This window comes from Malaya genurostris, chromosome 2 (assembly GCF_030247185.1).
Source record: "Malaya genurostris strain Urasoe2022 chromosome 2, Malgen_1.1, whole genome shotgun sequence".
NCBI lineage: Eukaryota > Metazoa > Arthropoda > Insecta > Diptera > Culicidae > Malaya > Malaya genurostris.
Genome location: NC_080571.1, coordinates 40,096,373 through 40,121,846, shown reverse-complemented (window position 1 = coordinate 40,121,846; position 25,474 = coordinate 40,096,373). Strand labels below are relative to the sequence as shown.

The following is a 25,474-nucleotide window of genomic DNA, read 5'->3' as shown; positions in this document are numbered from 1 at the left end:
CTAGGCTTGCGAGTTTTTTTTGTCGTGAATACGACTTACTTTACTATGGGGCGCCTTTTCAAAATTTACCCTCTGGAAGAGTGATAAGTTTTTGATCGTGAAGATCTCTTGTTGTATCTAACGAATGAACATAATTTTTGCTACATGCCATCGGAAATATGATCACAATTTCATGATAAAATTTTCAGTTGTGTGACATCATCTCAAATAATTCAAAATTAAACTTTTCTGAAATGTTTGGTATAAACGAGTATCAAACAGGATAATTCATAAGGCGCGTTTGCCTTTCTCGTATTTTGAAAGCTCATAGCTCAGTGATGAAATGAAATAATCGATATTAAAATTCTATATGCTGCTATTTTTATAGCCGTTAGGACCGCCCATTAGTGAAAAAGCTACAAACGAAATCACGTAAAAGGAAACCTCTTAACAAAAATTGGATTCTATCGCCACTGCGAGCAGATGAATTGTGTGTCGTTTGCAAAGCCAGTTTCGCTTCCGACAAGAGCGATTACGTAACAACTGCTAGCCGTTTGCATTGGTGAAAAACAACGAAAAGAGGACAACGGTGGGGAGCATCACACAATATCAGCCGTTCTAATGGCTCTAAAAGTTTTCTATAGAACTATTACGATTTCTTGCTCGCAAATCGAAGGTAAATATCCTCAGTTTAATGCAAATCTAGAACAGTTTGATTAGATTTGTGCACTTTTCGCTGTGTGAAATTCACAGTAATCGAGTAAGCCTTCTTTGTTTATGCGAAAAATTTGAAAAAAGAGAATGCCTGCATAATTCATACAACTGATCAACTAATTGATATTCGGAAGTGTTAAAGAACATGTCAATTCTTTTCGTATTCAAGACATCCAGTTATGTCTCTGACATTACCCACCCGCCTTTTTCCTTTAAAATTCAATACAGTAATTATTTCCATTTTTGCATAAATTATTTCCATTTTTTCATAAATGAATTAATAACGCCACTCATATGTCGGTATACTTAGTGTTAGTGGTACAATAGAGGTGAAAATTTGACACATGCCATCTGAAGGCTGTAACTTCCGAGAAATGAGTTCCGAAAGTTTGACATTAAAAACGTCATCTCTGGGTCAGAGCCGCGACTAATCCTTAAATGAACAAGTTAGTTTTAAAACAAAACACCGAAAACGCTTCAAACTTCGAATTTATGCGTTTCATGCAAAGTTATATCGAAACAAAATATAAAAAATCCACCTTGCACTTTTAAAGGATAATTTGGAATACTCTAAAATTGTGGGTCGTTCCTTTGAAACGAAAAATTACCCACTTGGGCTTAACATGCTTAGTATAAAAATTCTTTTTAAGTAAAAAATCATGTCTCAAAATTCACTAAAGAATTGCGAGACCCGTCGTAAACGCAACAAGTAGTTGCACAATCACCCGGAGCCAGCCATCTGCCAATGTTTAAATGTAATGCGAATGATTCGAAAGGTTCGGGACATTTAAAGCGAAACCGCGGCCAACATTTGCATGAAATCATCTTCTAACATCAAACATGCTGTTTATACTCTTCTCTAACCACTTGTGCAGTTGTTTATTCGTTTTCATTAGTTTGTTTCGAAATGCGTGGACTTTCAGCAGAACAACGTCGAAAAATTGTGTACAAATGGTGCACAGAACGCGGACTGTCACTGAGAAAGATAGCAAAAATGGAAGGAGTAAGTGAAAAAGTCGGGCGAAATGCAATCAGGAAGTTCGGTGAGGATAACACCTTTGAGGATAATCCGAAAACGGGTCGAAAAATGGTCCTGCTACCCTAACGTATACTGAAGGCGTTCGAGCAAAAGAAGGAGGTTTCCGTTCGGGATATGGCCAAAAAAGTGGGCACATAGAAGTCAAATGTTCTTCGTGCTAAAAAACGTTTGAATCTTCAAACCTATAAGAAGCAGAAACAACCAAAACGTAGTCCGAAACAAGAAGCATCGATCAGGCCGAGGGTTCGAAAGCTGTACAATACGATTCTTGCTGGAAATTTGAACTGCATAATCATGGACGACGAAACCTATGTGAAACTCGATTACAAATCCTTGCCGGGACCACAATATCATACGATGCGAGAAGGGCAAGTGTTAAACCAGTCCGAGACATCGATTGAAGTCGAAAAATTTGGTAAGAAAGCTATGGTCTGGCAAGCAATTTGTAGCTGCGGTAAGATTTCGAAACCCTTCATCACCACTGCTTCAATGAACAGCGAAATTTACAAAAACGACTTCTACCCATGATTCGAAGCCACAAGGATCCTGTTGTCTTCTGGCCAGATCTTGCTTCTTGACCCTACTCGAAATCAACGGTAGAATGGTATACTACCAAAAATGTCACTTTCGTCCCAAAAGACATGAATCCAGCAAATTGCCCACAACTTCGACCAATTGAGGAATTTTGGGCATTAACGAAGGCACATCTCAGAAAACATGTCTCGGCAGTCGAAACCATTCAACAGTTCGAAAAAGATTGGAAAAAAGTGTCAAAACTTGTCGCCAGGAAGTCTGTATGGAATTTAATGAGGAACGGTCGCAACGGTGCGCCAGCTAGTCTACAATGGCTAAGTAGCAAATGTTGAGAATAATATTCTGTTGTTGTAGTCTAATATTATCAGTATATCGAATAAAATTTGAATATCTAACACTTGTGAATTATTTACAGCGAAATCAAAGTGCGTCCATACTTTCTGGGACAGTCTTTAATCGGAATTTTTACACTAAACTATACTATACCGATACAGGACAGAAACGGATGTCTTGACTAAACCTATATTTAACCGAGTGTAGTCGGTGCTATAATCAATCAACAATAAATATTTTTAATTGATAATCAAAAATATTAAGTGGAATCCGTAGGTAAACGCAACGATGACTAAAATGACAGTTTTACCAAACACTTCCCTATGTACACTCACTTGTGATTGCACAAGTAAGCGAGTGGTAGTAAGTCACTCACCATTCCCATAAACACAGGTTGGAAGGTAAACATCTTCGCGCAGCATACAAGTGAGACCGCGCATGTAAAACCGCATGGTCACCAACTCTCGCGAGCATCCCACTCTCAGGCCGTACGCAGAAGCGGCAGCACCAACAGCAGTAGCTACCAAACCCATCAAAATGACTCAGTTGAGGTAGCATTTTGTGGTACTCTGTTGTTGTTAGTTTTAATCAAAGCAAGCTGGTGAGTTGGTGAAGAAAGGCGGATCCTATATTTTGTTGCATTTGTTTAGTTGCTGTAGCTGTAATCGTTGTTATTGTTATTCAATACACAATTCAGTTATGTGCCCTTAGAGCGATGTGACCCGAATTCGAAACCGAAGGAGCATTGGATATGCAATATCTTCAGCAAAATTGCTAAATGAGATCAACGAGGGATCGTGAACCGTGGGCAGTGTGATTGGATGAAAATTACCGATTGCTAAGATGGTGATTAGTGGGACGAACAAGATGTTTCTTCTAACGTTTGCCTTGTTCGTCCTGTGTTTGATCATGTTTGTCGTGTTGGTGTCCTTGAGAAAGAGCGAGAAAACCCTCCAGTGGGACAATTTTATTCTACGTGGCCAATCTCGGAAAACGGATAGCGGGGAAACCAATCATTGGTATTTTGTGATAAGAGGTAGGTTTATTCCGGCAAAGATTCTCAATGATAAGCGAACCGTGTTTTTTGTCATATCAGTAAGGGTTAACAACAGATAAGATAGTAATTTTTACTACACCGGTATACCTGTGAGGTGAACGGTTTCACCAAAACAAAATCGATTAATTGCAATTCATATGAACTATGATCGTCGGCGTCTGACATATGCCAGAGAGTAGTAAAAAAATCTATCATTTCTCTGATGACTAGGCAAGCTATGTGCAGTTACATCCAGTGTCTGTAAAACCTACGATCATGAGAAATCCACCATATTTCGAGTGGTCTACTCATTTCTACTAAGGTTGACAACAAAGCCTAAAGCGATGCTAGGAATTTATTAACCAAACCGCCAATAATTAGATGGAACTGATGACGGTGATGCTGAAGTTGCAACGCGAGAGAACCAATACCTTGACCGGGCATATATCGTAGTATGTACGAGGTGGAATTGTACACATATACTATCAATAACGGTACTCAGAACGCGCCTCTCTGAAATGGAGTTACCGATAGAAAAAGTCCTTCAAAGAGTATTTGAATGATTCTAATATCCAGAAATTAAATTCATTAGCATATTTATCAGCTTTTGAAGTCCAATTCTGGTTACATATCGATTCGAACGACTGAATACTGAATAATGACTTTTGATGTTTCCTTTTACAATTACAATTTCAATAATACCATTGTTGTAGTACCAGTGTCTGAAAAAGTTCGAAAATTTCGCTGTTTGGGTCGAATCCAGAGTTTCGAATAAATCAAGATTATTTTTCCATGGTTTCAGAAGTGTTCTTGTCTGTTCGCTCACACAAATCGCTTGTCTAACTATAAATTTCGTAGGAAATTTTTTTCTGATATTGCCTTTCGGTGTGTAATTACTGTTAAGTCCTATTTCCAACAGGGATCTAGAACTAAAATTGAATTCATTGGAATGGAGAAAAAAGAATATCGTGTGTTTATTGAACACTGTTTTTGAGAAAAAAAGGTGGGTGGGTAATGTCAGAGACATAATTGGAAGACATGAAAACAAATAAAACTGGCATATCTATTTGATACTTCCGAATATCGATAATCGTTCGGATTAGTTGACTAATTGGATGAATTTAGCAAAATTTCATTGCTTCAGATCCAGAATTCTAACGGTGCATTTATACTAGGGTATGAGTTATTGATCAATGAGGTAGAAACATGTGGGCAAATAACTCTATGTGTTAGTGAAATTAACTTTGCTTCAGCAAGCCAAGTAAAACTAAAAACCACATGTTTGCTTTCGTCACACCATTCGGACTAGTTGGCATTGAATCAAAACATGTTTATTCTTCATATATGGCGTCATAACGAACTATCTACAAATTTTTGGTAGCCAAGACAAGCAAGCCATGTGGTCTGCATCACCTGTTTATATGATATCAGGTGTACAACTTTGCTTCCGCCGTTTTTTTTCCAAAATTAAAAGCTTAGTTGCAAAAAAGTGCTTACAGATGTATTATTCAAAGTATTGTCCGTTGTTAGCGACAACTTTCTCCCATCTATCTGGAAATTTTCGGATCCCGGCTCTAAAAAAGGAGTCCTCTTTTGACACTATCCATGAAGCAATCCATTTTTCCTACTCTTCGAAGGATTGAAAATGTTGATCTGCCAGGCCGTGTGCCACCGAACGGAATAGGTGGAAGTCAGAAGGGGCGACATCTGAGAAATACGGCGGGTGGGGTAAGACTTCCCATTTCAGCGTCTCCAGGTACTTTTTGACCACTTTTGCGACGTGAGGCCGAGCATTGTCGTGTTGGAGGATGACTTTGTCATGTCGTTCTTGATATTGTGGCCGCTTTTCTTTTAGTGCGCGACTAAGGCGCATCAGTTGCGTTCGGTAGCGATCTCCTGTGATAGTTTCACCCGGTTTTAAGAGCTCGTAGTAAATCACACCGAGCTGATCCCACCAAATACAACTCATAACCTTGGGGCCGTGAATATTCGGTTTTGCCTCCGACGAAGTAGTATATCCGGGCTTTCCCCATGATTTCCTGCGTTTAGGATTATCGTATCGAACCCACTTTTCATCACCGGTTACGATTCGATGTAAAAACCCCTTATGATTTTGTCTTTGAAGCAATTGCTCACATGCACTCCATGTCCCTCGGTTTCAACTCGTACGGCACCCAGTTTCCTTATCTCTGAATTATGTCCAGGGCCTTGAGACGTTTTGAAATAGCTTGCTGACTCATTACCAACGATTCGGCAAGATCTTTTGGGTTTGGCACGAATCTTCATCAAGCAATGCTTCTAGTTGTTCATCTTTGAAGGTTTCTTCTCTTCCACCACCATGATTGTCTTCGACATCGAAATCGCCATTTTTAAAACGTTGAAACCACTCCCGACACGTTCTTTTACTCAGAGCAGCATCACCGTAAGTTTCTAAGAGCATTCGATGCGCTTCAGCTGCATTTTTTCGAATTATAACAGAAAAGTAAAACTTCCCGCAAATGGCGAGAATTGGGCACATAAACAGACATTTTCGAGCGTGAATAATACGAAAACAAGAACAACTGTCACTGAAACGGCGATGACAATTCGTTAGGCACTGTACACACTCACTTTAAAGGCATTATCATCTATGTATTTTGACCAGCCTCAGCCGGTACAGCCACCTATCGGAAAACGACGGAAGCAAATTTGTGCACCTGATAGCACGTTGGTTATTGACGGTAAACATATTCTACCGTACATAACAGGTGTTTTAGGAGGTTTTTGCCTTTCTCATACAGAAAGGTTATGCAATCACTGTGAAAACCGCCTTTTGAACCGAGGCCCGGATGGGTACTATTCGACTCAGTTCGTCGAGTACGCAAAATGTCTGTGTGTGTGTGTGTGTGTGTGTGTGTGTGTGTGTGTGATTTTCACAAACTTAGATTCGAATGAAAGGTCTTGTGGTCTCATACAAAATTCTTGAATTTTGTTTAAATCCGACTTCCGGTTCCGGAATTAAGGGCTGAACCAATTTCCACAAACTTAGATTCAAATGAAAGCTCTTTAGATCCCATACTAAATTTTTGAGTTTCGTTTGGATCTGACTTCCGGTTCCGAAGCAATAGAGTAAAATGTGCAAAAAAATGAAAATGTATGTTCTAACTTTTCTCATAGATGGCGCAGCCGATTTTCACAAACTTAGGTTTAAATGAAAGGTCCCATACGTAACCGTAATAAAATTTCTAAATCGACCTCAAATCTTCTCCAATCGATAGTTTTTATCAGTAGACGCTTGGGGATACGTGAAGTCATTGATTTATGTGCGGATAAACTAGCGACGATTGATGCCTTGGAAATCAATATTCAACGAATACGCTCTCGAATGCTTTAAAAAGTGGTCGAAAGTTGGACCTCCAGAATGACCTTTGTGAAAAACAATTGTGGCGGCCATTTTCCCAAAATAATATTTAAATGTTAAATGCCAGGAAATTATCTAATAAATAAAAAAGTAATTTGACCATTTCATAATTTGGCATGTGTATTATTTAAATTTCAAATCAGCAAGCTCCTAAAAAACCCCATTATAAGACTGAGCGAATGAAAGTAAAACAATGCAGCAAACAATATTAGAGTTGTTTCTATGTTTGTAAATATATATTAATGGAGAAAAGCCTCGCATAGTTCTTTGGAATATTTTAATGGTTTTAAAAAGAACAAAGGTTGTAGTTGGGTTTCCATATAAAAACTGCTCCCAAACAGAACAAAAATTGATATACGCTGTTTGAAAGGGTTCGTATTGGAGATGATTTTCCCAAAATTTTAACCCTTTAAATGCCATATTGGTGGAGTTAGGGTGGTTCTTCTGATATTCATTTTATTTAATTTTTTCAAAAACCTCTTGAGCAAAAACATTGAAAAAAATCCGGAATATTTTAGGAATTATGGGGAAGCTTTCTGTTTTTTTCAAAATTTTCCAAAATGTATTTCATATGAAAAAAATATTCAAAAAAAATTAAAAAATATTTTTTAACCGCACTTACAATTTTGGTACCACGCTAGATTTTACATAAAAAATAAATCATTTATGAGTACACTACGCTGTACTTTTTTCAGATTTTTAAAAAATGTGGACGGGTATAATATCAGACTTTGAAAAAATAATTCATTCGAAAAGCCATGCGTCTCCTTCAAGTTGTCATCATCCGATGGAGACGCATGGTCCAATATAAACCTTTGCGATCTTTGCGATCTTCATAATCTTTGATAGATATAATGAAACACCATAAGCTTAATCGTGGGTATGATTTAAGAGGAAGTATCTGCCAAAAATTAATTGGCAGAAAATTATTTTTGATCCAAACAAAACTTCCATTCACTTTTGAAAACACTCTATTGAATATTTTCAAATATAAGGTCAAAAATCAACCTGAAATGAATAAAATACCGTTCTGGACTAAAGTTTCACACATGTATCAATACGTTTTTCAGATCTCGACAAAATCAAAGCCCTGGCCGATATTCGCAACATCGAGCGGGTTGCTCACCTGGAAGTCACACCGGCCGGGTTCACAGTGCACGGAATGGACTATGAAATCGTCTTCGACCGAGTGCCAGCATCGGTGGTGGTGGATCTACAGAAACAGCCAAAAAAGCATCCCGAAACGCTTGAGGATTACACTCTAGCGCTAGTCAAACGAAAACTGTATCCTTGGGATATGAAACCGCAGCACAGTATCGATAATGGGTGATTCCAGGATGTGTGATTATTGGTGGAGAATCAGAGTTACCGAACGAACAAACATGAACGATTTTAGTTAGTATGTTTTATTTTAACTTATACAGGTTTCTATTGAGGGACTCAAATGTGATAATAGAGCATAGATTTTATGGCTCAAAAGTTACCCATTATTCAGCTAGACTATCAAAACTTAAAAATAAAACAACGATAATAAATCTATTTTATCGAAAAATATTGCATTTCTTTCACACAGCCCTCAGACCAACCGTAACTAATGTAGGATTTTTATTTCGCTTAATCCGCATAATCCCCCTGTATATTGTATATTCTCCCACGCATGTAAACAACCCAATCATTTTTCAACTGCATGCTCGTGGTGAAATATAATCTTGCCGTGATCTTTTGAGATTAGTAAATCTTCAGTATGGGAGTATCGTTCGATTTACATATGTCTTTGAGTGTGTGAATTGTCACACCAGCGGTTACCGCGGTTACAGTAAAAATGATTGACTTTTATTGACAATAAAAACAGCACATATGGACAGCTCAAAGTTCTGAAGAACATAATTACAGTTTCTTTTAAGAGAAAATTCAGCAGCTAGAAGTTTTATATGGGCGATCCATAAGAGCAATTCCAGAAATGCTTAGCAGATCATCAGACTCGACCTTCTCCGATTTGGATGAAACTTTGCACATGGCTTCAGTATGGCAAACCATAAGTTTGGAACCGATGGGGAGGTCAATCCGACTCACGACTGATTTTTAAAAAGGACGTATGTATTATTTCATTTCACAAAAATTGCCTTCTTCAAATCGTTGTAACTCGGAAACCGTTAATTGTACAAAAATGGCGTTCAGGAAGAAGCCGTACACGGAGAACCCGCAAATCACAAAATTACAATATTGCAATTGTTGTTTCACGCCCTGGTTGTTTCAACTAAAATGTTGTTGATTTAACTAACATATCTGTTGATTTTGACATAACCATTCAGGTAACCGAAATTGTTGTATTCAAATGCTGTCATTTAGCGGAGAACGAAGACAGCAAAAGGCAGAACAAAAAACCTCTTCATTTCACCAAAAGCATTTCATATTGAAAATTTTCAATGGTAAATGAACGTCATTTATGTTAGTTACGTAGTGGTCGTTTTATGTAAGTGAAAGTATGCAGAAGAATATAACAGTTAATTGTAAAACAAGTTCTCCATGTGTTAAATAGATATTCCTACAGTATAAATGTTTTAATTTCATCTGAGAGTAATGTATTCTAGGACAGTTCATGTCAATGATATTAAAACCGCTTAACGCTTAAAAATTTGCTGCTAAAGTGAAGTGGTACTATTTGTATTTTCTTGAAACTGTATCTGTAGCATTAGGTTTACCAGCGAGCCATTCTGCAAGTGAAGGAAAAATTTCCTAATTCCCTGTGATCATTTTTCTGGTTTTCCATATCCTTTGTGAGTTTAGTGATAAAGATATAAGCAGTTAATTAGGTAAAATATCGTTGTTCAAGCAGGGAACGATTAGCTGCCCCCTGAAGAGGCTAACAGTAAAACATATTTATTGCAATTGGCGTTTTAAGTTCAAATAACTGAATAATTGGTTGAAACGACTGAGACATTTTTTTTGCTTTCATGGATACAAGTAACTTTGCTGGGATTGTGTCTTTGCTCAATTGCACCAGTGACATCTCATTGAAACGTTTCATTGTTCGCTCAGGGTGTTTGGCATTGCTCAACTGAAACGTTTCATTACTTGTTGGGTTTCGTTGCTATGCTGCCAGCACGATAAATAAAAAATGACAGATTAGTTAAAACAACAGTCGATTAGTTGTACTAAATTATAACCAATCAAAATCAGAAAAACAACTAATATTTTAGTTGTTTTGCGATCGCTGGCTTTTCCGTGTAGGGAATCAATTGGGCAATTTAAAATAAATATATGTACACTGAAAAATATTTTTGATTTTTTTCTCGATAATTACAAAATAATCCGAAAAAGTTAAATAAAAAAATCAGGGTTTTAATTTTTTTTGATAGTTTTTATTTTAAAGCTGTTATTAAAACCTAAAGATTGATGGCTTTCCCATCCGTACCTTTTGAAAAATGATGAAGTTACAGCTAAAACAATTTACAGATATTTTCGAAATTTCAAGTTCTCGTTGAAAGATAATCATGTAAACAGTAGAACTAACGTAACTACGTCAAAACGAATAAACACATGCATAAATGCTTAACGTGGTATTCAATTTAACCTTGCACTTTTGAGCTTCTAATTTTCCAATTATGGTTTCTGTTAATTGGAAAAATTTTCCGAAACACACAAAATCAGGAAAAGGTTTACAACACTTTGGGAAAACCATATTGTATTATTGTAACTGTTTCGAAAAAGATGTGTTATAAACTTATATCTGTTCTACGATGCATAGCTAACACATGGATCAATAAGTCCCGAGACTAAAACAGAGATGGCGCTCGTAGTAAACCAGTAACCACGTCTTTCTAGAGTTCTAACCTTTGCTTGAAACGGGTCAAAATTTTAAGTCGATCCGACCAGAAACAGCTGAGTTATCGAGGTTGGAGTAAAGTCGTTTTGTAGTTTGTTTAAAAAATGGAAAAAACCGAGTTTCGTGTTTTGATAAAACATTGTTTTTGAATGGGTAAAAACACCGTGCAAGCGAAACAATGGATTGAAAAATGTTATCCGGACTCTTGTCCATCAAAAGCAACGATTTGTCGGTGGTTCGTCGAGTTTAAACGTGGTCGTACCGACACAAATGACGCGGAACGCTCGGGTAGACCTGTGGAAGCCGTTACACCGGAAAATGTGAGTGAAATGACAAAAATTACTCGCAACAAAAAATATTTCTTGCGTCGTTACGTGATTATGGACGAAACATGGATACATCACTACACTTCAGAGTCGAAGCGGCAGTCATCTGAGTGGCGCACAACTGGCGAAAGCCGTCCGAAGCGTCCGAAAACGCAGCAGTTAGCTGGCAAAGTCATGGCGTATTTTTTTGGGATACGCATGGTGTGATTTTCATTAACTAGCTCGAAAAAGGTAAATTGATCAACAGTGATTATTATATTGACTTACTGGTGCGTTTGAAGGAGGAAATCGCAAAAAACGACCGCACATGCAGAGAAAAAAATCCTTTTTCATCAAGACAAGGCACCCTGCCACAAGTCGATGAAAACAATGGCGAAATTGAACGAATTGGGCTTTGATCTACTTCCCCACCCCCAGATTTAGCCCCCAGTGACTACTGGCTCTTTGCTGATCTTAAAAAAATGCTCCAGGGAAAAAGATTTGGCTCAAATGAGGAGGTCATCGCTGAAACTGAAGCTTATTTTGAAGCGAAAGATAATTTTTTTTATAAACATGGTATTGAAAAATTGGAAAAACGTTGGAACCATTGTATCACCCTAAAAGGTGATTATGTTGATGAATAAAAAAAAATGTTGCAAAAAAATGTTGTTTCCATTGTTAGTCTCGGGACTTATTGATCCATGTGTTATTTATATGTGAAACAGGTAGAATCTAGATAAGCAATTCGCCGGTACGTACGTTGGTTGTAAACAGTAGGTAGTCAACTGGCACACCTCTTTGATTCTACATGTGTTTATTCGTTTTGACGTAGTTACGTTAGTTCTACTGTTTAAATGATTATCTTTCAACGAGACCTTGAAATTTCGAATATATCTGTACATTGTTTTAGCTGTATTTTTTTTCAGTGTATATTTTTTTAGAGTGCCCAATCGATTCCCTACGACTTCTTTCTGAACGCCATTTTTGTACAATTAACGGTTTCCGAGTTACAACGATTTAAAAAAAGGCAATTTTTGTGAAATGCAAAAATACATACGCTCTTTTTAAAAATCAGCCGTGAGTCAGTCTTGACCTCTCCATCGGTTCAAAGCTGCCATGTGCAAAGTTTCATCCAAATCGGAGAAGGTCGATTCTGATTTTGTCACTTTTTCGTCTACTCATTCCTGGAATTGCTCATAATAGAACTAAAACTAAAACAAACGTATCCCCAGCCAGCCGTTCTAGTTTTATTTATTCGACCAGTTCTTTTGTCAAATTTAAAACTGGTCTACGATGCCGTTCTATTTTTTGTATATTTGAAACACGAGTAAAACACTGCTGGGACTGCCAGTTTTTCTTGTTATAAAATCCAGATTTAAATTTTAAAACTGACATAACCTATGCGTCTAGTGCAAGAACACTGCTGCATATGGTGTCCTATCACCATCATTGCTGAAGGACAGCACGAAGAAAACAAAAATGAAATTGATCTTATTAACAAGTTTATTAGCCAAAAACTCGTGTGAAGTGTCAAAGCAAAACAATCCATTAAAAGGCTAAAAAGAACCGTCTTGTTGAAACTGTTTGCAAATTGTTTAGATGTTTTTCGAATGTGTTATGATATATCTATATATAAATTTCTAAACCGATATGTAAAAATGACGTAAACTCTTAGTGGAAAGTGTATTTATTCAGAATTTGTGCGCATCTGAAGCGATTGTGCGTAATATTGTTTTTACGCGGAACAGTGAAGTCTCGAATGTTGCACTCTAATTGCATATGTATTCGGTATATGTTTTCCGAGTGCTTAAAGTTTTCAGTGAGAGAGTCGATTTCGCGAAGTCGAATGAAGAAAACAGCGACTCGATTTTCAAAAAAGAAGTTTATGTTTTGTTTATGTCTTTTTCTTCAATACAACATCGTATTTATACCTGCCAATATAGAAAAGACAACCGCGACTGAAAAATTCTTTTCGGTAGTAGTGTGCCATCTAGTGGCTAGTAGTAATTACGGTGTTAACGTTTTTTCGGTGACAGTGCGCCATATAGCTGCAAATTGCAGAAACCAATTCAACTATTTATGTTGGTTGAAAACAACGTTTTATTTCTCTAATTCAACTAAAAAATTAGTTGAATGGAAATGAAGTGTGCCGTTTGATTGGTGAATTCAACTAAAAAAATAGCCATTTCAACAAATTTTTTATTATTATTAAGGGAATTAAAAGGTGATTTTTTTGAGGTTAGGATTTTCATGCATTAGTATTTGCTCAGATTTTTTGAGGTTATGATTTTCATGCATTATTATTTGCTCAGTATGCTCTGACATTTCATCATGAAGCCGAACGATCTGCCACAACGTCGAATTTTCAGTGAATGGGCCCTAGAAAAGTTGGCAGAAAATCCGCTTTTTTATCGACAAATTTTGTTCAGCGATGAGGCTCATTTCTGGTTGAATGGCTACGTAAATAAGCAAAATTGCCGCATTTGGAGTGAAGAGCAACCAGAAGCCGTTCAAGAACTGCCCATGCATCCCGAAAAATGCACTGTTTGGTGTGGTTTGTACGCTGGTGGAATCATTGGACCGTATTTTTTCAAAGATGCTGTTGGACGCAACGTTACAGTGAATGGCGATCGCTATCGTTCGATGCTAACAAACTTTTTGTTGCCAAAAATGGAAGAACTGAACTTGGTTGACATGTGGTTTCAACAAGATGGCGCTACATGCCACACAGCTCGCGATTCTATGGCCATTTTGAGGGAAAACTTCGGAGAACAATTCATCTCAAGAAATGGACCGGTAAGTTGGCCACCAAGATCATGCGATTTGACGCCTTTAGACTATTTTTTGTGGGGCTACGTCAAGTCTAAAGTCTACAGAAATAAGCCAGTAACTATTCCAGCTTTGGAAGACAACATTTCCGAAGAAATTCGGGCTATTCCGGCCGAAATGCTCGAAAAAGTTGCCCAAAATTGGACTTTCCGAATGGACCACCTAAGACGCAGCCGCGGTCAACATTTAAATGAAATTATCTTCAAAAAGTAAATGTCATGTACCAATCTAACGTTTAAAATAAAGAACCGATGAGATTTTGCAAATTTTATGCGTTTTATTGTTTAAAAAAGTTCTCAAGCTCTTAAAAAATCACCCGTTAGAATTAAAAAATCTAAATTAGCAAAAGTAAGATTTTTTTAGTTGTCTCAAAAAATAACTAACTAAAATCAGAAAATCAACTAATTTTTTCGCCAAAATGCTGATTTCGGTCTTTCCGTGTGTTCCGTGTTTCCTGTCTAATGTCTTGAAAGTAGAAATTCGCATTTACGTTCTTGCACTCATATAACAAACATACAGTTTGAACAAATAGACTTATCGGTTCCATTACACAAAAGTGTATTTAATTTCAATTAATGTAAATATTTACAAATTATGACTGGAAAAAACACGTGAACATTGTTCTGAAATGTATACTATTAAATGCACTTTTACACAGACACACACCTTGAAAACGCCGCTCAAAACGGATCATTAGCTCGCTCCGGTCCAACTACGAGATCAAACTGTTCCATCAGCGTGCTGAGGTTGGCCCTCAGGTGATCGATTTCAGAGCGCTGGTTGTTGATGACTTTCGCTTGCTGATAGATGCGCTCCTTCAGCTGTCTAATCTCCTGTTGCTGATCGCTTACAAATTCGTTGTCGTGTTCGGTTTCCCATACCGAACGTGTCACCACCGTTGTTGAAGTGATGCTGCAAGCTCTTTTATCGACGTTGTAGATGATTTTACGCTGCTGAACTACCTCCAACAGCTGCCGGTAGGTGTCGCAATCCAACGAGTTATGCTCGACATCCAAGATTTGAAGCGCACGGAAGCGCTGTGCGATGATTCGAACATCGAGACTGGTAAGCAGATTGTCCCGGAGCGAAAAGTTTCCCAATCGAGGAAACTGCCACCGGTCCAGAGAAGTTCGATTGAACAGAAAATTACTGGACAGATCGAGATGATAGAGGTTAGGTAGGTAAATGTTCATGCTAGCGTCGATAGTTTTGATACGGTTCCCACAGAGCAGCAGCTGTTTGAGGTTGGACATGTCGGCGAATGTGTCGAAAGATACTTGTTCGATTATATTATCACAGAGATTCAGTTCCACAAGGTTCCGCAGCTGCTTGAAGTTCGACACATCCCGGAGTTTGTTCACATGGATTCTCAAATACTTCATGCTGTAGGTTGCTTTTGAGTCAATGTCTACAACATATATGCCATTGTCTCGGAAGTACAGTTGCTCGATTGTATTGGGTAGAGTAAGTCGATGGATTATAGTTCCGCGGGCGAAGAGTCGTAGAACTCCGGCTTTGAACAAACTCAAGTTCATGAGATGTGAGAAATGTGGAATCGAACCATTGAGAAATCCAACTTGTTGCGCCTTAGGAAACGCAACCGAAAGAAGATCCCGATCCGATTGGACCGTAACATTGTGCAGTTGACACCAGGAAAGGATGTAGTTGTCACAGTTGTACTGTTTCACCAAAAGTCCAGCCGAAAACTGATAACTGATGAGGAAAACGCTGGAAAATAGAAGCGTCTTAGTGTGAGCATGTTAAGAAACTGTTTTCGAACGAAAAACTTACCCAACCAGTGCTAAACACTTCATTTCACTGGCTTCTCAACTTTTACACCCCCTAGCAGAGAACGCGGCTTACAAACAACTGAACCCTCTCGGTACCGATATCTGTCGAGGAAACAGAAATCTGCCATTTTTCGTTCTCATTTCAAGTGCTCACCTATTTATTAACGAGCATTAAAATTCAATAAATTCATCCGAGCCGGCTAAGGTCACGACGCTTAATCGACGTTTCTCGTGAAAAGCACGATAGTGAGCCAGTTGTCGTTGCATTAGGGTGTCGCTAAATTATTTGATATTAGAACAAATATGATACAAAGATACATGAATAAATATCACTTCTAATTTTCAGTGAGGCTTTAAAATCTGTTTGGCCGTGCCAAATGTCCACTACTGTTGTATTTTTTTTTATCACATCGTGTTCTACGGGACACCCTATCTCTCACATACCTCTTATTTCTATGCCAGTATCCCGAGTTGGGTTAATACCAAACAGTTTAGCACACCTGTGTAATCGCTTCGCTCGCCATCGCAGGGGAGGTAAGCTTTGCGAGCATTGTTTCAGCTTAAGTCGTTCACTTTCCTAGCGCATAAATGTTGAAACTGGAATATAATTGCATGAAAAGCAAGATCATTGGCAGCCCTCGTTTGGGTAGGTAATCTATTATGACGCGCACGACATCAACTTCGCAGATCATTTCAACCCCGTTTGAGACGAACCATTTTTTTTACAAGGGCTCAAAGTTTCCTAATGCGCTTCAGTTGTCCGATCATCGTTGGTCAGTAGAAGTTGCATAAATCTAGTAACGGCTATGGAATGAATGAAGAATGAGTTTGAAATTTAAAATAGAACGCCCACGACGTTGTGCACGGATAGGGACGGAATCGATGAGATTTACTCAACATCAGGTGCACGAAATACTCTGTGAGTACGTAACGAAGTGTATCGGGAATACTCAAACCATTTTAATGAAATAATTAAAACAAGTGATTAATCTTTCTAAGCCTGTTCTATTATTTTTATTTATTATATATCATTTATTTAAACCCGTTGTAAATTCCAATAGGAATACTGAAGAATTGCTGTCGCGTTTTTTTGTGTGAACATTTTCTATGTGAGAATGTATAAGCAATTCCGTGCGGACAAACTTACAAACTTAGATTCGACCCCTTTCGATTTGCATATGTGATCGGTATGGCACATAAAGTATGTTTCACTGATTTACAGATTTTTTACACTAAAGACTAATTCTTGAAAAGGGCGTATGTGTTTTAAGCAACATTATTTTTAAGCAATCATAACTCGAATTCTACTAAAATTTTGTCTAAGAAGAAGTTGTAGGCAAAAAATCGAACTTAAAAAATATACACTAATACCCTTAGTTATTCATTCCATCGTAAGATTGTTTTCATATCATACCACGAAAAACGTTAAGATACAAGGAAACTAATAAATATTAGAGACAGATCTACGAAAAAGTTTCCCGAAGAAAAACTTTTTGTTGATTTTCGAAGAACGACGTTTTGCCTTTCACATATAGAAAGGTTATGCAATCACTGTCAATACCGACTTTTTGTCATATATAATTCGACTCAGTTTGTCGAGTACACTAAATTTCTGTGTGTGTATGTGTGTGAGTGTGTGTAACATTTTTTCACTCATTTTTCTCGGAGATGGCTGACCGGTTTTCATGAACTTAGATTAAATGAAAGGTGTTGTAACCCCACACAAAGTTCCTGAATTTTATTCTAATCCGACTTCCGGTTCCGGAATTACTGTGTGATATGTGCGAAAAAATAAAAATAAGTGCACTTACTTTTCTCAGAGAAGGCTGAACCGATTCTTACAAACTTAGATTCAGATGAAAGGTACAATTGTCTTCTACAAAGTTCCTGAATTTTATTTTGATCCGACTTCCGGTTCCGGAGTTACAGGGTGATGCGTGAAAAAAAGGCGGGTGGGTAATGTCAGAGACATAACTGGATTTCGTGAATACGAAAACAACTTTACAACAACTTCCTTAACACTTCCGAATATCAATTAGTTGATCAATTGTGTGAATTATGCAAGCATTTCCCTTTTTCACATTTTTCGCAAAAACAAAGAAGGCATCACTTGATCTCGATTACTGTGAATTTCACACAGCGAAAAGCCGAAAAGTGCACAAATCTTACCAAACTGTTCTAGATTTGCACTAAACTAAGGATATTTACCTTCGATTTGCGAACAACAAATCCTAATAGTTCTTTAGAAAACTTTTAGAGCCATTAGAACGGCTGATTTTGTGTAATGCTCTCCACCGCTGTTTTTTCACCAATGCTAATGACTGGCAGCTGTGACGTAATCGCTCTAGTCGGAAGCGAAACTAGCTGTGCAGACGACACAAAACACACCTGCTCGCAGTGGTGATAGAATCCATACTGATTCAATTTTTGTTAAGAGGTTTCTTTTTATGTGGTTTCGTTTGTAGCTTGTTCACTAATTGGCGGTCCTAACGGCTATAAAAATAGTCGCGTACAGAATTTTAATGTCGATTATTTCATTTCGGATTTGCATTTCATTGAAAGAAACTATCAGGGAGCTGTACGGGATTCATTCCTGCCTTTCAGAAGGACCAAATTGTGGAACTCACTATGATATTAAACACTGTTCGGAACATTTTCCTCGAACGATTTGTTGTACAGCAGCAGATATTTTGTTCTCTTCCTCAGAACGCGTTCTGATTGGCTGGTGTTGACATGGGTCGAATGAGACAGGTTTTTCAATAGTGTACTATTGAAATACTTCAATGCTTTTGCTATACACGTTTAAGTTGAAAAATTTCGATTCTATTGGTAGTTAGACTATATAATTCCTTCACAGATCACTGAGCTATGAGCTTTAAAAATACGAGAAAGGCAAACGCGCCTTATGAATTATCCTCTTCGATACTCGTTTATACCAAACATTTCAGAAAAGTTTAATTTTGAATTATTTGAAATTATGTCACAAAACTGAAAATTTTATCATAAAATTGTGATGATATTTCCGATGGCATGTAGCAAAAATTATGTTGATTCGTTAGATACAACAATAGATATTCACGATCAAAAACTTATCACTCTCTCAGTGGGTAAATTTTGAAAAGGCACCCCATATTAAAGTAAGTCGTATTCACGACAAAAATCTTAGAAAAATGAAAGGTAACATAGTCTCATACAAAACTGCTAAATTTCATCCGGATCCGACTTCCGGTTCCGGAATTATATGGTGAAGTGTGTTAAAAATTGAATACCGTCACTTGAAGCGGCGAAACAAAACACGTAAAAAAATTTCTTAACTTGCCTCGGTAGCCATTGTCAATAGACAACCAAAAAAACCGACTCCGGCTATGCTGGTTCTCTGTTTTTGATTCCGACAGCACCGGAAATAAAAAGTAAAATAATGTCTAAACTTGCCTCAAAACTATTCCAATCGGTAGTCATTGCCAGTAGACGGCCACACATAGATTTGGCTTTCTTGTTTGTTCTTGGGTTTTTGATGAATGACCGAATATTGTAGCCATAGGCTCAAAAGAGGATCCCACACGGAGAACCCTCCGATCATAAAATTGCGATATCGCTAGTTTTTGATTTTTGATTAGTTGATTCAACTAATTCCTTTTTGATTCAACCAATATGGTTTTTGATTTGCGTATATTCAAGTAGTTGAAAAATTTTGTTGTTTTGTTGTGTTGTCAAATGCCGGAGAGAGCTGAAAGCAGAACAATAATTGCAATGGAAAATCAACATTTTTTTAGTTGAAATCTGTTCGCGTCGCTTCAAAATGTCAATAAAAACAACATCGATGGTTAAAGCGTTTGGAAAAATTGTGTTGATTCGATTTGAAGAAGTTTATGATTCCATGACAAGTGTTTATCGAACAGCGGTGTTGTGATAAAGTTAACCTTGTTTCAGTTGGAAAAGGTTTGGTGACAAATTAAAAAACGTTTACTGGTTTGGTGTTACAAAAAACGTACAAAAATCAAAATCACTCATAGATCGGATCAGTTGTGATTTCGTAACGATGATTTGTTCCTTGGTTAAGATCACTTGTGATGAAATCAGTAGTGATTTTTTATGTACGGTGGTTTTCCCAGCCCTGTTAATAACTAATGATATTACTTGTCAATATAAAATACTGTTTATATTGGAACAACGATACTTATTTCAAATAGATCATGACGTATATCAGTAAGTATATTTTGATTATTATCGCAAATCAATAATATTGTTCGAGTTGATTCAACTAATTGCAATGTCGAAAACAACTAAAACCGATTTGTTTTTCAACTAACAGAATTTTGTTTCAATAACAACACCAGATATTTCAACTAAAATATTTGTTGAAATTGAAAGGTATGTGTCCTTACTAATTGACAGCATTTTTTTACAACCAATTAAATTAGTTGTTTCAACCATCGTTTCTACTAATCGGAAAACAAAAATGACAGTTTAGTTAAAACAACAATCGATTAGTTGTACCAAATTTTAACCAATCAAATTCAGAAAATCAAATAATATTCTGGTTGAAATAAGATCGCGGGTGGTTCCGTGGTTCTCGAACCAACTTCGATTGTACCGGTTCCCAGATTCCGATTTCGGAAGTACCTCTTTTCGTTCCTCGGAGATGGCCTTACCGACCTGAGTACTGTTTCACTTTTTTTTTGTTTTTTAGAATCAAAGAAAATCATTTTGAAGAATACCACACATTTATATATATATATGAGAATATGTGAGATATGAGAAAGGCATCATTCCACCACTAGGTGGATTAAAACAGGTTTTAATAAGAATAAATGTGTCTGAACAATCAAATATTAGTCTTCAAGCTGGATAATTCATTGTAATGCGCAGTTTTTATAATTTAGTCTTGGTTGTCCATCACTAAATTTATTGTTTTTGTAATCCTCATGAAATTTTTAATAAATTGTTCTTTGACATCAAGACGCATCTTGATGTCAAAGAAACAATTTACAAACACGCATCCCGCCTGGGTTCGATTCCCAACCCCGCACATAGGGTCAGAAAGTTTTTCTGGCCCGAAGAGGCGAATGACCTTAAGGTTAAAACCTCTATAATCGAAACAAAAAAAATCAAGACGATGCGAGCAGCTGTTTTTGAGATATCTAGAAATCAAAATAAAAAAAATCACTGGTTTTTAAAAACACACACTTTCCATAAATTATGTGTGGTTTTCCATAAGCGTACTGCATTGAACCTGCAAAGTACAATATTGGTGATATAATTTACTAATATACATCTATAATCAGTGTTGGTGATTGCCAAAAATTTAACAGAAGCTACTCGACAATTTTCAATCCGGTAGAAGGTGCTACAAGAGCTCGAGTCTCTCGATGCATGAACCGCGAGAGAACTTTTCTATATTTCTTCGCTCCACTCCATACTCTGAGTATTTCACGGCCCTTAAAAAAATTTACAGTCTGATAACGATTGGTAAAGCAAAGCCTCTTGGTATTACATTCCTGTAGTGGAATTTGACCTTCTGTTCCAACAGACTTCGCAGCTCTTGATGCTCAGAAATGTCATCGAGAGAAATTCCCTCTCGCACTGGTGTCGATTCTATGTTAAATGAACCATGTCGGTTTTTTGTTGCGATATCCGTCTTTCTTTTATGGCACTGATTTAATCGTATGAAGAGTTGCGAGTGAGCGTTCTTTGATAGGATAAAAGCCATCCTTGTCTATAATGAGTATATATAATATACTCATTAAAGATGTATATTTTTTTATAATAAAATTTTTATTTGGTCCATTTGCTTAGCTTAACGTGGCCGATTGTATTGTTGTTATAGGAGAAGAAGGGAAGCCGTATTAAGGGGGCATACTCCCCTAGAGTTAGTAAAGGAGTGTGAGGAGGGTGGGATTTACAAAATATTGATTTTGAATTACAATACATCATTCGTTTGTGGCACAAATTTCTAGAGTTTTCTGGATCTTCACGTTCTTCAGATTGTAACGAGAGAAATTATCCTTGGCTGGGATGCTTTGTTGGTGTGCTCTGACGTTGATGTGGCGTTTTTGGGTAGTTTTCAGCAAATCAGTCAGTTCAAGGCAGGTGCATGCTCCGAAGCATCGTTTACACAGGTCATACTTTCAGTAGCGTAAAGAAGAGTGCGATAGAGCTGTAGACGAGAGAGAGATAGGAAGAGCACTAAATTTGGGCATTGATAGTTTTCAAGAAGTTATAGATGAGAGTCATATAAGGAAGATTTCGAGTTGCCAAGACGTCGCGGACTGGTACGAAGGGTGGTATACCTCGGGCCCGAAGGGAACCTGGCATCACAATACTCGACACCAGTGCAGTAAAATTTCATTCAATTCAATTGAAACTGAATGTGGAACACATTGACGATCTCTCCACTGCAGTAAACTTCACTCGCTGACACACACAAAGTTTGCTGACGGCCCGAACGAGCAGCATTCAGTTCATCACTCGTTTCTCTTCAATCGAGGCTCAGTTTAACCACCGTCAGTTGATCTCTTGAAGTAACAAAATATCTCTTTCAATACTGTGAGAGCGGCCTTCAAATGAGGTTCATGTAAACATTCGAATTGGTTCAAGATAATAGATGAAAGACTAATCAGATAGCTGAAATATCAATCACAGAATACACATAAATTAATTGTTTCCTCCTTAAGTTTTCATTTTTAACACTTTACTCCATTTATAATTCTATTCGTTTGAAATTGCTTACTACCAAGAGCGAAGAATATGAAGCAGCTAGACTACTTGGCACTTGAAACTGAGCAAGCAAAACTTCAAATGACTAGGTACGATTATTCAACTGACGATGAATTCTGGGAGCTTCACTTGAAAATGGCAGCAAAAGTCAAATGAATTAGAAGGGATATGCTGACGGTCAATGGCCATAAATTTCATTTTCATCTTATATTATTCGATTGAAAATGAAATTTTACCGCACTGCTCGACACACATCCAAACAACATGCTCGATGTCATGATAACTCTCACACCACTCTCGGCGAGCCCCACACGATGGAGATGCGCCCTGAACATATAATGATTAGACATAAGCCTTGACATTACACGAATAAAGTCTCGGCTCACGTCTAACCCCCGGAACCAAGGTTTCATCGATAACTGTGGAATTATTGAGTGTAACCATCGTCCCAGAGTTCCACTATTCCATGTATTTTGCCAGCTGGCTAGAGTTTTCTGACGACAGCAACTGAAAAATTCATTGAAGCAGATTGGTCTTTCATAGATATCACCTTCTAGTGCGCCCACCTTGGCTAACGAGTCCGCCCTCTCATTGCCCCTTATGGAACAATGTAAGGGGACCCAAGCCAAGGTAATCTGGTATGATTTTGCAGATAAAGCACTCAACTGTTCCCGTATTTTCCCCAGGAAATACGGTGAGTGCTTTCCAGGCTTCACTGAACGGAGAGCCTCAATGGAGCTGAGACTGTCCGATACAATGAAGTAGTGATCTGTGGGCAGAGTGTCAATGATCTCAAGGGTATACTGAATTGAAGCTAGTTCTGCGACGTAAACTGAAGCTGGATCACTGAGTTTATAGGAAGCGGTGAAATTTACATTGAATATACCGAAGCCAGTGGACCCGTCGAGATATGATCCGTCAGTGTAAAACATTTTATTACAGTCAACTTCTTTAAACTTATTATTAAAATTTTTTGGGATCTCTTGAGGGCGTACAGGATCCGGGATTCCACGTATTTCTTCTTTCATGGATGTGTCGAAAAACACAGTAGAATTAGAAGTATCCACAAAATGAACACGATTGGGAACAAACGAAGAAGGGTTTGTATTCTGAGCCATGTAGTCAAAATACAAGGACATAAAACTGGTCTGTGAACTAAGCTCGACAAGCTTTTCAAAGTTCTCTATCACCATCGGATTCAAGATATCGCATCGGATTAGCAGTCGATATGAGAGATCCCAGAATCTGTTTTTCAGCGGTAGGACACCCGCCAGCACTTCAAGACTCATCGTATGAGTTGATTGCATGCAACCCAAGGCAATACGCAAACAACGATACTGAATTCTTTCCAGTTTAATGAAATGAATATTCGCAGCGGAGCGGATTCTCTGTAGGCATTTTCGTTTCAGATACCTACTGTGATCTCCCCAAGTACCTTTGGAGTCGAACCAGACCAGAGATATTTAAATGTGAAGGCCTGAGCTATGGTTTCATCCCTTAGTTGAAGCTGTAGTTGTGCTGGTTCTCGCTTCCTTGAAAATACAACCAGCTCAGTTTTCTCCGTAGAAAACTCGATACCCATTTGAAGAGCCCATGTTGACAAGTTGTCGTTGGTATCTTGTAATGGTCCTTGGAGATCTGCAGCTTTGGGTCCTATAATAGACACAACGCTGTCGTCGGCAAGCGTGCAGGATGTGTTGATACATTCATCAATATTGTTTACGTAAAAATTGTATAAAAGGGGGCTTAAGCATGAGCCTTGAGGAAGACCCATGTAGCTGAATCGTTTTGTCGACAAATCACCATGTGCGAAATACATGTGTTTCTCAGACAATAGATTATATAAAAAGTTGGTAAACTGGTGAAAGGCCATGCTGATGCAACTTCTCAGATAGAACGTTAATGGAAATTGAATCGAATGCTCCCTTGATGTCGAAGAAACGCTAGACAATCGTTCGTTCCTTTGCCCCTGCGGAACCCAAATTGTGCACCTGAAAGCAATTCATTAGTCTCGACCTAATTGTCTAGATACGGAAGAGAATCATTTTCTCCAACAATTTTCGAATACAGGAAAGCATAGCAATCGGTCGATACGAATTGTGATCGAAGGGTGGCTTCCCAGGTTTTTGAATGGTGATAACTCTCACTTCTCTCCATTCGTGTGGAACAATATTACCCTCGAAGAATTTGTTGAATAAATTCAACAAGCGCCTTTTTGCAGAGTCGGGCAGATTTTTCAACAAGTTGAATTTAATTCTGTCTAACCCCGGGGCTCTGTTGTTACACGACAAGAGCGCAAACCATCGAAAACGGTGTTTTGTTTGTATTCAATGTCGCGACGCGGGATATCTTCTGTTCCGGAACAGAATCAGGACATACTTTCTTATCAAAATCAAATATCCAGCGGTTAGAATATTCCTCGCTTTCGTTCGCGTGATTTCGATTGCGCATGCGACGGGCCTTATTCCAAAGAGTGCTCATTGCTGTTTCTCTCGTTAAACCGTCAACAAACCTTCGCCAGTAACCGCGTTTCTTAGCTTTAATCAGACTTTTCATTTGAAATTCTAACGCCGTGTATTTCCGATAATTATCTGGGGTTCCGTTCCTTCTTAACGGGATGAAGACTGAAGCCTTTTTCGTTTACAACTCTGAGCACTCTTTGTCCCACCATGGGTTGGGCGAACGCATACTAGTTTGCGCGCTGGGTACTCGTTTCGTCTGAGCTTGAATTGCGGTGTAAAGAATCAAGCAAGCCAACAATGTATTCTCTTCCTCCTGTGTTGTTTCTAGTTTCTCAGATATCGAGCTCGCGTAACTTTTCCAATCTATGTTTCGTGTGAAATCGTACGAAACATTGATTGTTTCCGATGGTCAGATGTATATTTTCATGTCGAGTCTGTCCCATATGGAAAGTACTTGGATATCTGTCCCACACATTAAATACACGTTTTAATTATTAATAACCTTTCATA

The 25,474-nt window shown here is 37.9% G+C and overlaps 2 protein-coding genes across 3 annotated transcripts; one reads left to right on the top strand and one right to left on the bottom strand.

The window, feature by feature from the left end:
• Positions 1 to 3,095: 3,095 nt before the first annotated feature.
• Positions 3,096 to 8,555, top strand: LOC131432476 (uncharacterized). 2 transcript variants are annotated; one of them, XM_058598781.1, is made up of 3 exons: positions 3,096 to 3,200; positions 3,297 to 3,635; positions 8,106 to 8,555. In XM_058598781.1, the coding sequence occupies exons 2-3, from the start codon at positions 3,443 to 3,445 to the stop codon at positions 8,363 to 8,365; spliced, it is 453 nt and encodes a 150-aa protein (XP_058454764.1). In that variant the 5' UTR covers positions 3,096 to 3,200; positions 3,297 to 3,442; the 3' UTR covers positions 8,366 to 8,555. The 2 variants fall into 2 exon arrangements, with proteins under 2 accessions (XP_058454764.1, XP_058454763.1); XM_058598780.1 differs by having other exon boundaries at positions 3,096 to 3,635.
• Positions 8,556 to 14,413: 5,858 nt separating this feature from the next.
• On the bottom strand, positions 14,414 to 15,978 carry LOC131430419 (peroxidasin-like). Its single transcript, XM_058595407.1, has 2 exons — positions 15,787 to 15,978; positions 14,414 to 15,723 (listed from the first exon to the last, which is right to left on the bottom strand). Exons 1-2 carry the CDS (start codon positions 15,807 to 15,809, stop codon positions 14,676 to 14,678), a joined length of 1,071 nt encoding a protein of 356 aa, XP_058451390.1. The 5' UTR covers positions 15,810 to 15,978; the 3' UTR covers positions 14,414 to 14,675.
• Positions 15,979 to 25,474: the final 9,496 nt, after the last annotated feature.